An 11,875-nucleotide genomic window follows, 5' to 3' on the forward strand; every position below is an offset into this window, starting at 1 on the left:
CTTACATATTCTAATGCATGCCAATTAATTATATCAATGCAAGTAGCAAACAACACATTTGCTTGTTTATACTATTCCTTTAAGTGTCAACCCTGATCATAAAACTAATAACCATGTGGCTAGGTAAGATTACATTATATGCTTCATGATATTAATGATCATGTGTGCTAATAACATCAAATTGCACTAGGGACACAATACTAACATCCATGTGTCCTTGACAGTGTTATGCAAAACCACAAAAACAACAATCATGTAGTCGTGAAATGATATGCATGATCAATGCTAGCATTATATCATCATAATACCATCAATATCAAACTGTGGGCTATTCTAAGGGATTTGCCCATATAGTTAGACTACTTAAGCCTTCCACTTGTAAGGAGCTACCTGACCAAGGTTACTACACTTACTTGTGGGTCACAATTAATTTACCCCAAATCTCACGTTTTAAGGTATTGTACCCCTAAACTAGCTTTGTCATTAAACAAGTAGGACAATCTATCATAGAACAAGTGGGACAATAATAATATAAAGGCAAGCCATTGAGCTTCAAATGGCAGCCATATTATATGGATTTTAATCTAGGCAAACTCACACCACAATTGATCATGCAATACACAAATGCTTAACTCATATCATGCATCTAATCATCGTAACTAACATACAATATATCATCATCATTTTCATCATATCATAAGTCATCATTCATTCTCGCAACACAACTTTGCATACAACTCTTCAATCACTTGCAATTTTCTACATATAACTCACCAATTCACAACCATGACATATTACATAGGACAAAATAAAAGTTTTGATTTAAAATGGGTTTATATCATTACAATAACTTCATTTTCATATTCTCACATATTTACCCCTTCAACATCTCATAAATCATGACATTTGATTTTCAAATATTTCATGCCACACTTACGCAAAAATAATATCACATAATCCAACAATAGTTTATAAAACTAAATAATTAATTAACATGCAAGAGCAAAAGTAAGATTTTTCTTTGTTATCTCAAACCTTTTGAGAGATCAAAAGTTTACCCCTCAATACAATCACTTTCAAAGCTCTTTTTAAACTCAAGTAGTGCCAATTAGTGATTAATTTGCAATTAATCATATCAATAATCATTAATACTACCATTAATGAAGTTTCAACTCCCTAACTCTACACTTTTAACTCCCAAAATTCTATTTGCTCACATACAAGCATACCCATAGAGTGTTTTAGCTTTCTTTAGCTCACATTAGCATCATCAAGCTATCAAACCTTCATTAATAATATTTAAACTTCTCCAATAACCTCATTAATGGCTCCTTTTCGGCCATTAATGGCCCCCACCAACTAAACACTTGTAAAAAAATCATGATTATTAGGTTTAGATAAACACAACTTTCATTAACTCTATTTAAGTCAATTGGTTTGAACCTATACCCTTTATGAATCGAAAATCATCTTTCCAAGCAAACCCTAGCTCAAACTTAAGAAAAATGAAAGGGGGAGAAGAGAATAGACATAGGATATTTACCTTTAGTGTTTGGAAATTTCAAAATGTCTTCAAAAGTTTGAAATCTTGAGCCCTAGCAAAGCTGGGTGCGTGCTCTTCGTTTCCTCCCTTTTTCTTTTTTTTTTAACTAATGCAGCTGCACTCATTTTAAAATCCAACCATGAGCTGCAGCGCAAGTATTGTATGCTACGATGCATGGTACAGCAAAGGTGATTCTAAGTTCTCCCCCTCTTCAGAGCCCAAATAGCCCAACTTTACTCTGCACCCTTGATCCTTAAGCTACAACCACAATCCTTTAGACCTATTAGTCCTCTCTAACTATTCTCTATCCATATATCAATGTAATTTAATTAATTACCCTCAATTAGCTTAATTAATTAAGGGTTAAATTTTTAGGATGTTATTGGGTAACCCAACTGTAACATCCTGATTTTTATTTAATAAAGAAAGTGTAGAATTTAGGTTTTGAAAAAAAAATGATAATAATAGGAATTTATATTATTTGAGGTTATTTAGAAATAATATTATGGTTAGGTATTTAATTATGAATTTAAAAATTTAAATTTAAAACCACATAAGCAATATTTAGTTAAGATATAATACATAAATAATTTTTTTATGTGTGTTAAAAAAAAAGAGAAGGTAGAAGGAATAAAAAAAGGGGGTGGAAGGTTGTTGTTTCTAAATCCTACATTGGTTAGATGAGGAAAGAGACGAGGTGCTTTCATGTATAAAAAGGAGGGGGTGTGTGCATTATGAAGCATGAGAGGCTAAGATACAATTTAGAGGAAATTACAACTTATGGCTCAAAGGTTTGAATAATTAAATTTAGACCTATAGTTTTTTTAATATAATTTTGGGACCCACAATCCTATTTTTATATTATTTTTCTCTCTTCCTCTCACGTTGCTCGACGTTTTCTCGCAAGGGAGGGTTATTTTCTTTTTCTTCAGGTATGTTCTAACTTTCCTGTTTAGATTAGCATTTAAAAATTTATTTAATTACAAAATTAATTTTATAGTTATTTTCTAAATAATATTAGCTTTCTAGTGATATGATTATTTTGTAGGATAGAGTAAATATTCTGATTAGAATTTTTTTATAGGATAGTTAATCTGATGATATGATTGATTAAAAATATAGGTTAAAACTCTTAGGGATATAATAAATATTATAGAATATTTTCTTGAGGTTGAAACTCATGTTTAAGAATTTTTGAGTTAAAATATAGATCTATATGGTTGAATTTATGTGGAATCTGTGATGTAGGGATGAACCTCTAACTATTAAATATTTATTTAAGTATAAATAGGTATTTTTGAGGTTATAGAAAGGTGATTTGAGGCTTCAGGATAATTTTAAAATTTTTAATTTATTTTTGGACGAATTTTTAAAATATAGAAGGATGAAATTGTGATACTAGAAGTGATTTGAGGATTAAAAAAATAGTTTATTAGGGTACGAGAATTTTAGAAAAGAATTTAGAAAGTTAAATGAGGCATAAATCTTAAATTAGTGTTAATATGGATTATAGATCTAAGACTTTTTAACTCTTTAAATTAGAGTTATTTATTTTAATGTAAAATTAATATATAGTATTGTGAAAAAATTATGTAGATTATATTGACAAAGATAGTGGTGAAAAAGGAGTTGTGAAGGGGAACTTGTTATTCAAGACATAAGGTAACCATTATTAATGTGTTGCGATGAGTGTGTTTGTGAATGGTTATGTGTTGACTTGTTGTTTGAAAAAACTATGAATTATTGAAAATAAATACTGTTACATACTTGTTTGAAATTATTGCCAAGTGGGTCAAAATTTTATTTTTATTTATCATGATGAGATATTATTGTTCGGATATATTCCTGTTTGGATATTTGAATGATGCATGACTTGTCAGGGTATTTTAATGTATGGTGTTAATGGAAATTTCTATTCAGTTAATTATTACCATGTGGTAAGCCCTCATTGGACCCAATGAGTGGCGTGTCGCTTACCTTTGGCCTGGTGATTTGACGTCCGAGCATGGCGAAAGGAGGATATAAGGTGTAGTCATGTAATTAAATACTTGGTCGGTTTGTTTGGAAATATTTTTCGATTAAATATTTTTGTGTGCCCACTTAGTAATCGCATGATTAGTTATATCCACATGTATCATTACATATTAATTTTTGGTTACTGGGACTTTTAAGTCTCATTCCCCGTGGTTAATATTTTTATAGGAGAGAGTCCGGCCAAGAAAGCACCAGAGGCATAACTTTGGTGTATGAGACACCATCTTTTACATTGCCTCTTAATTTGAATTATACAATGTATCTTGTGCCAACTTAGGACATATCTTATTTGTAGCATGTAAACTCTAATCCTTTATATTAAAAGTATTTATATAACCAAGAGGATTATGTCTGTCCCTCTTGTTTTATGATCTGATTTGAATATCATGTCATGAGGATTATGTCTATCCCTCATAGTTCTAATTGCTTTTTTTGAAATATTTTAAGACTTATAGTATATTATCTTGGATGTATCATGATAGAAATTTTTCTACCATGATAAGGGTATGATAAGGGTTCAAAAAAATGATTTATTGAATTAATAATTTGTGAAAAATCGATTTGTAAATTTGAGGATGTTACACCAACAAGACAAATATATAAATATTTAAATAAAAAAAGCTCGTGCAAACTCTCTTTAAATTCAGGAAAATGGCTCCGATGAAATTGGATACAAATTGTTCTCTAGTGCCGCTCAACGCAAAATAAAGTCCAATTCTCTCTGTTTTTTTTTTATCCCCAATAAATGTAAGTTTCTGAAATCATAATGTTTTAAGTAAATACTGAGATATTCCATTCTGCCAATAAAATAATTCATTGTCCCTCTACAATGTTTTAAATATGCTTGAGTCAACATCAAGTTTATTTTTCCCCATCTATAATATTTATGCCTTCCTGAAATTTCATAAATATTAGTTAGATGTATTCCCAGAATAATACTCACAATTGTTGGTGTGGTGATGGTCGTGGTCGTGGTCACTATCATAATGGTGGCAGTGGTGGTTGCCATCTTTGCGGTTGACGACAGTATAACGATTAAAAAATAACAATATACAATTGAGCCACCATCTATATTTGATTTATTAGGGGCAATAACCCTTTGTGATAAAATAAGAAAAATAACAAGATTTTGGTTCTGTACTGACATTTTAAAAAAAAATTAAAACCAATTAAAAAATGCTCCCTGTACATACATAATTTAGAAAAATCCGTTAGAAATTTTAGAAATCTCAATTGGAATTAATTTTTCAACTTAAAAATAAAACAAATGTAATTTGAAAAACAATGTATGCAAATTAAAAATGAAAAAAATAAGGAACATGAAAAAATTGCTTAGTTAAAAACAGTTCCTACAAAGGCCTCAATTTTTTTATACCAATATACAAAGTCTTAATTGATAGTTTAGAATTTCGGATATAAAGTGTGATTATCTTACTGATAAATAACCCTTCTAATTTAAAATATAAGCAGCTTTTAATAAAAATTCACATACCTACAAAATCTATCTTTATTCTCATAAAAATATTTTTTTTTCTTTTCAACTTTTAATTCCAATTTATAATGAATGAAAAAAAGTCATAAATTTATAAGCACGAGAATTCATATTGATAAATACAAAAAATAAAATAAAAAATTATAAATATTAAGTTATTTATATTTTAAACTAACATTAGTTAAAAAAATTTATACTTTAAAATGAAGGGAATATATTTTTGTCGATTAATCATACAGAATGTGCCAACAACTATTTTCCTATGTCACTTTCATTCTTTTCATCAACATTACATCTTAACTTTACCGGTCCGCCAACTCACCAAGGAAGCTATACCGAGACAGAACAAAACCAGAATATGCTAATAAATACACGGCCGAAAAGGGTAGAGAGAAAGCATAGTACAAAAATCCAGATCAACATGCCGTTAAACAAGTGTCTCTAACCCATTTAATAAAATAATTTATTTATTTATTTATTTATACCCAATTTAATTATGATTAAACTATAATTTAAATTATTAACCATTTCATTATTAATATTTTAACAGGTTCAATGACAAGTTCATTTAAGAACATTTTATTCCAAAGGGATTTAATTTTCCATTATGAATTTGAAGGTGATACAAAGAACTTAAGGAAGGAAACTAGAACAAAAATCGCATACAAAATTGGAAATCATGTACTGGACAGCAAACTTTGGAAGAAAATTTGCATACATCTTCACGTTTTTCTCCCGCTTCCATCAGAAAGTGAGCTAAAATTTAAGAGAAAAGAAGAAAAAGAGAGGTGAGAAAAGTGGCGCGTGACCCTGCAAAAGCATGAGATTGAAAATGACATCTAACGGCTAAAACCCAGACTGACAAGCTTCACTCATACTTCGAGCTGAACAACAAAAACTCGAGTCCTTCTACAGTCAACTCTCCTGGTTCAGAATTGAGAACAAAGAATCCAATGGTGCGCTTCCTTCCACTCTTTCTTGTTTGTACAGAAGCATGAACAAGTACTGCTACTATTTACAATTATAGCACAAACCCCAGATGATCATATTTCATACCAAATATGTATGCACACACATCATTATATCACAGGCAAAAAAAAAAAAAAGATGATATATCCTCTCAGAATATTGATTATGTCCTGAAAAAAAGTATCATCTTGGACCAGAGAGTTCCATGGCATCGGAATCCAAAGAACGTCCGTCGTCGTCGTCATCCACGGCCATGCCAAACATGTAGGAACGATCATGAACATTGTCATGGTGTTTTGAATTTGATGGGTTGGTGGTCGGGCGGAATGATGAGCTGTTGCTACTGTTGCTGTGAAAGGAGCTCATGCTAAGGCTACCATGATTATGTGATGCTGCCCATTTCTCAGCAAGGCCATCGCCTTCGAGCATCCGGACCACTTCAGACATTTTAGGGCGGTGGGCCGGCAAATATTGAGTGCAGAGTAAAGCTACTTGTAACATTTCCCCCACCTCTATCCAGTCATAGTGACTACCTAACTCTTTGTCCACCAATACTTCAAGTTTCTTTTCTTGTTGTATTTTCTTGACCTGTGTCACAAGACATGCAGACAACATTGATCTCCAGTCTCAATATTGAATATCAATTTCAAGGAACACAAACTGGCATGTAACCTTCCTCAACTACACAGCTTTCACAAAGGCAATGATCTATAATTAATTATGATATATTGATATGTTAGCATCTCACAAATATTAGATCCAAGCAAAATCACCACAGTTTAGTCATTTGACTTTGTATCTGACAGAAAAACGAACCAACAGGTGTATGCTTAACGAACTTTTACAAGGGAAAAGAGCATTGCTTTGAATATCAAACAAATTTCGAATTCCTTGAAGCAGAATTCTATAGCCTAATGTACTAACAAATTTTGACAAATTTTACGTTGAGTCATAACAAAATGAAAAAAGCAACGTTTCAAGAGTTAAAAATTATTGAGTGTAACATGAGGAACATCAAGGAATGTAGAAAATCACAAGTGACATGAAGCTTTGCAAGTCAAGACATGATATCAGTCCAAGATATCTGCTTGCTTCGTAAAATCATTCTAATTCAAATCTACAAGTTGTAACCCGTTCAGATAGAAACATGAAACAAAGGGAGCAACAAAATTATTATCATACAGGATATTGATTATTCTTGTAAAAAAGGCCAAATAATGTAATTAAATCAATAGCTTCGGGTTGCAGAACAAACTTACCCACTCTAGGATAGCACCCTTTTGATTAACTGTTTTCCCAAACTCAAGGGCTGTCATTCCAGTTATAAGCTCCAACAAGAGAATGCCAAATCCAAATACATCAGTTTTCTCAGAAGATTGGCCAGTGGAAAGATATTCTGGTGCAATGTGGCCAACAGTGCCACGGACAGCAGTTGTGACATGAGAGTCAGCATGGTCAAGGAGCTTTGCAAGCCCAAAATCACCAACAACAGCCTCAAAATAGTCATCTAGAAGCACATTAGCAGCCTTTACATCTCTGTGTATTATCTTCGGATCGCATTGTTCATGAAGATACAGAAGACCTCTAGCAGCTCCAATGGCAATCCTCTTTCTTGTGTTCCAGTCCAAAGAAGGTTTGCCTGCAAGTTATGCATTACAAGTCGGTTGCTGAAGAATGTCTCGTAATAAACAGAATATTGAAGGCAAACAACATGAGGCTGGTGAGGTTCTATAAGAAATAACTTTCCACACGTTACTCCTTAGAACTGGTTTCTAACATTGTTGTCAATTACAAGCGGTACACAAATTATCTTTGAAATCAACCAATATTTGAAACCGACTGACCCAGAGTATCAAGAAGTAGTCAGGTCAAAGATATAGAAATAGAAAAATGTTTGATGACAAAATGTTGGTCTAAATGGAGAAATACGAAGATAGATTCAGCCCGTCATGAAGAGAAACTATAACAAAGAAGATTAAGATGCAGTTTAACACCTTATAACAGAAAACTGGCAAACACCAGAGGTCAACATATGATCAAACAATCTAAATAAGAAAAACCAGTTTTGCGAAGGAAACAGTACCAACCTCTGAGCCTGGAAGCCACACTACCGTTAGACATATAAGGGTAAACCAGAAGCTTTTCATTAGGAATGGCACAAAATCCTATCAAGCGAAGTAAATTACGGTGAACTGCCAAGCTGATCATCTCCAGTTCTGTTTGAAACTGTGATTCACCAGCAATTCCACATACATCATGCAGCCTTTTCACTGCCACCATTGTCCCATCTCCAAGCCTCCCCCGATAAACATTGCCAAAACCTCCTGCTCCAAGTATGTTCCTGGAGCTGAAATTGTCTGTTGCATGTTGGAGCTCTCTGAAAGTAAAATTTTTGAGATTTCCCAAGCTAACAAGTCCCGCTTCTTGATAATCTGCAATAAAACCAACATACAACTATTATTACAGTTCCTTAACCATACAATATAGGACTACTGTTCAAGTTTTACTTACCATTGAGGTACAGAATGGCTTTGCTCTGCCGTCTCTTCCTGTACCAAAAGATCCCAAAAGACACAAGTATGATGCTAGCAAAGCTGAGACTGACCCCAAGTGCAATTGCAAGCTTCTCGGACTTGTGATTTCCTACAAAAAGGAAGTTTATATAGATCATGAAGCCATGGTGCAAGCTAATAAAAGGGAATGTAAAAAATTAAGATACAAAAAAGTTACCTCGTGACAATATTAGAGTGAAAGGAACAGGTGTGAGGGTTGCTGATCTATAGCAGCCTTCAGTAGAACTGCTTCCACAAATTAAGGGGTTTCCAATAACGCTGCATGAATAACAGTGAACCATAACAAAAGCTCAGGTCAAATGGAAATAATTAAATTTTTAAATTAAAATTAAATAATAGAACAACAATCTTACAGGCATCAGAAAGTGAGAATACAGGAGAAAGGAAATGAAAGAGACAACATACTTGAATGTTCTGGCCGGAGACTTGGGTAATGGTCCGCTGAGATTGTTGTAAGACAAGTCCCTATATGAAACAGGACTATCATATCAGCGTCTCGACAAAAGCACAAGACGAAAAATATCCACAAACTGGGAAGAATTCAGCGAGAGGCAAGTTGATTGGATTTCCAAGACATTTGGACGTGAGAATGTAAACAAACAAGTTGTGACAGAATAACTGAGAAGCCCATACTCACAAGAAAGAAAGCTGTGGGATTTTGGACAGTGATACAGGAAATGGCCCAGACAGACTGTTGTTGTTCAGCCTCCTACTCTCGTTTTGGACGAAGAAAACAAAGCATTACATTAGAACACGTGAAGCGAAAATCAACCATCAAAGTATATTCAATCCATTTCTGCTCAAATACACGAGGACAAACTCTTCACCAGAAAAAAAAAAAAACTTTGATAATAAATTCAGCAGCAAATGATGCGTTAGAAACAATAAAGTTACACACAGAAATGATAGTATTATCTCTTCTAAGTAAACAGCTACAAATATCATTTAATTGTTGGTAACCTGGTTTACATATAAACTTTTACCAAGAATAAAACTCATTTTAAATTATTTTCCCGCACTTTCCTGGCAGAGGTTAATAAAGAACGAGATTGAAAATTACTCACAGGTACTGGAGATTATTCAACCAACTCAAAGACACTGGAATGGGCCCAGAGAATCGATTATTGGAAAGATCAAGAGTCTGAAGCTTTGCAAGGTTACCAAGCTCCTGTGGGATTTTGCCGGAGATATTGTTGTTCTGCAGTAAACTAGAATCAACCGACAAATCAAAAGAAAATTAAAAAATGGATGCCAGAGAGAAACAGAGTGGACAAAAATGGGTTTCAATAATCTGTAAGCAACAAAAATCATGCCATGATTTCTCAGTGATGATAGGGACCTGAGAAGTGAGAACTTCGCGTCTAACACGTGGCAAATGGTTGTAGAAATGGAAAAGAAACCAGAACAAGACCAATAAACGAAATAATGGAGGGAAACTATGGTTCAGAAAGGCACGACGACAATTAAAATTCACAACCCAAAATTTTATCTCCCCAGACCACAAGGAGAGTAAAAAGGAACAAACCAAGACCCATGGCAGAAGTTGAGTCTCCAAACAATTCGCGCGTGCTTGTGTGTGTGTGTGTGTGTGTGTGTGTGTGGAAGAAAAAATTCCATGTTCCTCACACTTGCCGAAGATTTGTCAGATTTGCGATTGCTCCTGATAGAGTTCCTGAAAGAGATTGGCTAGGAGCTCCCCTGCAAAACCCAGAAATATGGTAATTTTAACAGTCAAAGAAACCAAATGCAGGGAAAACAATAACGGAGATGGACGAGAAGAAGAAGAACTAGAACTCACAGGCCTATGACAAGGGAATCAGGAGAACATGTGATCATAGCCCAACTGCAAGGGTCCACAGAGTACTCATCCCAGTTGCTTAAAACTCCATGCGGGTCAGTCAGAGCATTCTTTATGCTCATCAAAGCCTCCACTGCAAAGTAAATAATTGAACACCGAACATGAGAAGTTAAGCACAAAGCATAGAGGGGGCGGGGGGAGAGAGAGAGAGAGAGAGCAAATCAAGCATACCTTCGTGGTTGCGAGGCTCGGAAGAGAAACAAAGTCCAGCGCAGGAGAGGAAGAAGAGAAGAAGCAGAACGACCGAATTGAAAGCCATAATTAAGGAACAAAGGTGGTGGGCATAATCTCACACAACCGCTAAAGCAGGGCTCATACACACAGGCTATAACAAAAATTCAAAGTACGAGCTCGGTTTTCCTCCTAAAGCAGGGTTCCCTGGTTTTTACAGCCCGCTACTCTCTTTTGTTCTCTTGGACCTCTCAAACAGCCTTTTCCAGTCACCACCACAGCTTTGTTTTTTTCATTAATTTGCGCGAGAGAATTTCACACACACGCACACAGATAGATATATATATATATATAAGCATAAAGGTAGGGAGGAAAAGAAAACAAAAGAAAAACTAAGCGAATCAGGTGGGTGATACGAGTTGTCAGAGATGGCTAGTGTGGGTGACTTTGTGCGCAGAATTTAAGAGAGAGAGACGTGACTGAGCGAGTGGGTAGTCAGAAAGAGACGTACCTGTTGGACTCACTCACGCACTCACTGCTTCTCCCATGACCACCTCCCCCCCCCCCTCCATTTTTTCATCTGCTCTTCTCCTTGCTTGATGCCAGAACAGAGACAAGTGGAGGATCGAAGAAAAGCCCACGAGAATCAAAACGTCCATCATAACCTGATAATCCACAAGAGTGGAGCATTTTGCTTGCACTGCATCTGCATCTATATTGATTTGTGATAGCCTAAAAGACTATACACTACTCTGATGCGCACCCCAGAATGCTATTCTTTCCTCTGATACCCTACTCAGTCCTGCATCCTCATCATTTTGTTGTCTTTTACGAGGTCTTTCTATCTTTTCGAACGATTCTACAATCTATATAGTGTGCTGCTAAACACGCAAGACGTTTCAATAATCGTTTCATTTATTAATTAATTAATAAGCATATCTTACTGTGCTCCCTCGAGGAGAGTGAGTCAGTACTCAGTATTATTATATTATTATTATTATTATTTTAATGTACTTGTTAAAAGAATGAGAAAGTTTAACCAAGGGAAAGGAGATGGTGGCGGGGTACGTTTTTTGAGATTTTGTTATCAATACACTATAAATAATAAAATAAAAAATATCTATCAAAATATTACACTGAAGATTATTAAATAGAAAAATATTTATAATTGTAAAAACATCATTCAGATCGAAATAATTTTTTAATCAAATATTATTTTTTTATTTAATAAAAAA

At 34.2% G+C, this 11,875-nt stretch overlaps 1 protein-coding gene across 2 annotated transcripts; it reads right to left on the reverse strand.

The window, feature by feature from the left end:
• Positions 1-5,646: 5,646 nt before the first annotated feature.
• LOC129309877 (probable LRR receptor-like serine/threonine-protein kinase At2g23950) lies at positions 5,647-11,454 on the reverse strand. Of its 2 annotated transcripts, none has more exons than XM_054951628.1 (11): positions 10,641-11,454; positions 10,410-10,542; positions 10,244-10,309; positions 9,676-9,819; positions 9,249-9,320; positions 9,017-9,076; positions 8,769-8,869; positions 8,550-8,681; positions 8,126-8,470; positions 7,298-7,677; positions 5,647-6,626 (listed from the first exon to the last, which is right to left on the reverse strand). In XM_054951628.1, the coding sequence occupies exons 1-11, from the start codon at positions 10,726-10,728 to the stop codon at positions 6,222-6,224; spliced, it is 1,926 nt and encodes a 641-aa protein (XP_054807603.1). In that variant the 5' UTR covers positions 10,729-11,454; the 3' UTR covers positions 5,647-6,221. The 2 variants fall into 2 exon arrangements, with proteins under 2 accessions (XP_054807603.1, XP_054807602.1); XM_054951627.1 differs by having other exon boundaries at positions 10,238-10,309.
• Positions 11,455-11,875: the final 421 nt, after the last annotated feature.

The sequence above is a fragment of the Prosopis cineraria genome, unplaced genomic scaffold (genome assembly GCF_029017545.1).
Source record: "Prosopis cineraria cultivar Desert tree isolate PC_DT_omini unplaced genomic scaffold, ASM2901754v1 PC4, whole genome shotgun sequence".
In the NCBI taxonomy this organism is placed as follows: Eukaryota; Viridiplantae; Streptophyta; class Magnoliopsida; order Fabales; family Fabaceae; genus Prosopis; species Prosopis cineraria.

Excerpts from the sequence above, each read along its gene's own strand:
- LOC129309877 (XM_054951627.1), bottom strand. The coding sequence starts at position 10,728 with ATGGCTTTCAATTCGGTCGTTCTGCTTCTTCTCTTCTTCCTCTCCTGC. Across the intron at positions 8,471-8,549 it reads AGCCATTCTGTACCTCAATG|ATTATCAAGAAGCGGGACTT; the intron begins GTAAGTAAAACT and ends GTTTTATTGCAG. Across the intron at positions 7,678-8,125 it reads TGTGGCTTCCAGGCTCAGAG|GCAAACCTTCTTTGGACTGG; the intron begins GTTGGTACTGTT and ends CATAACTTGCAG.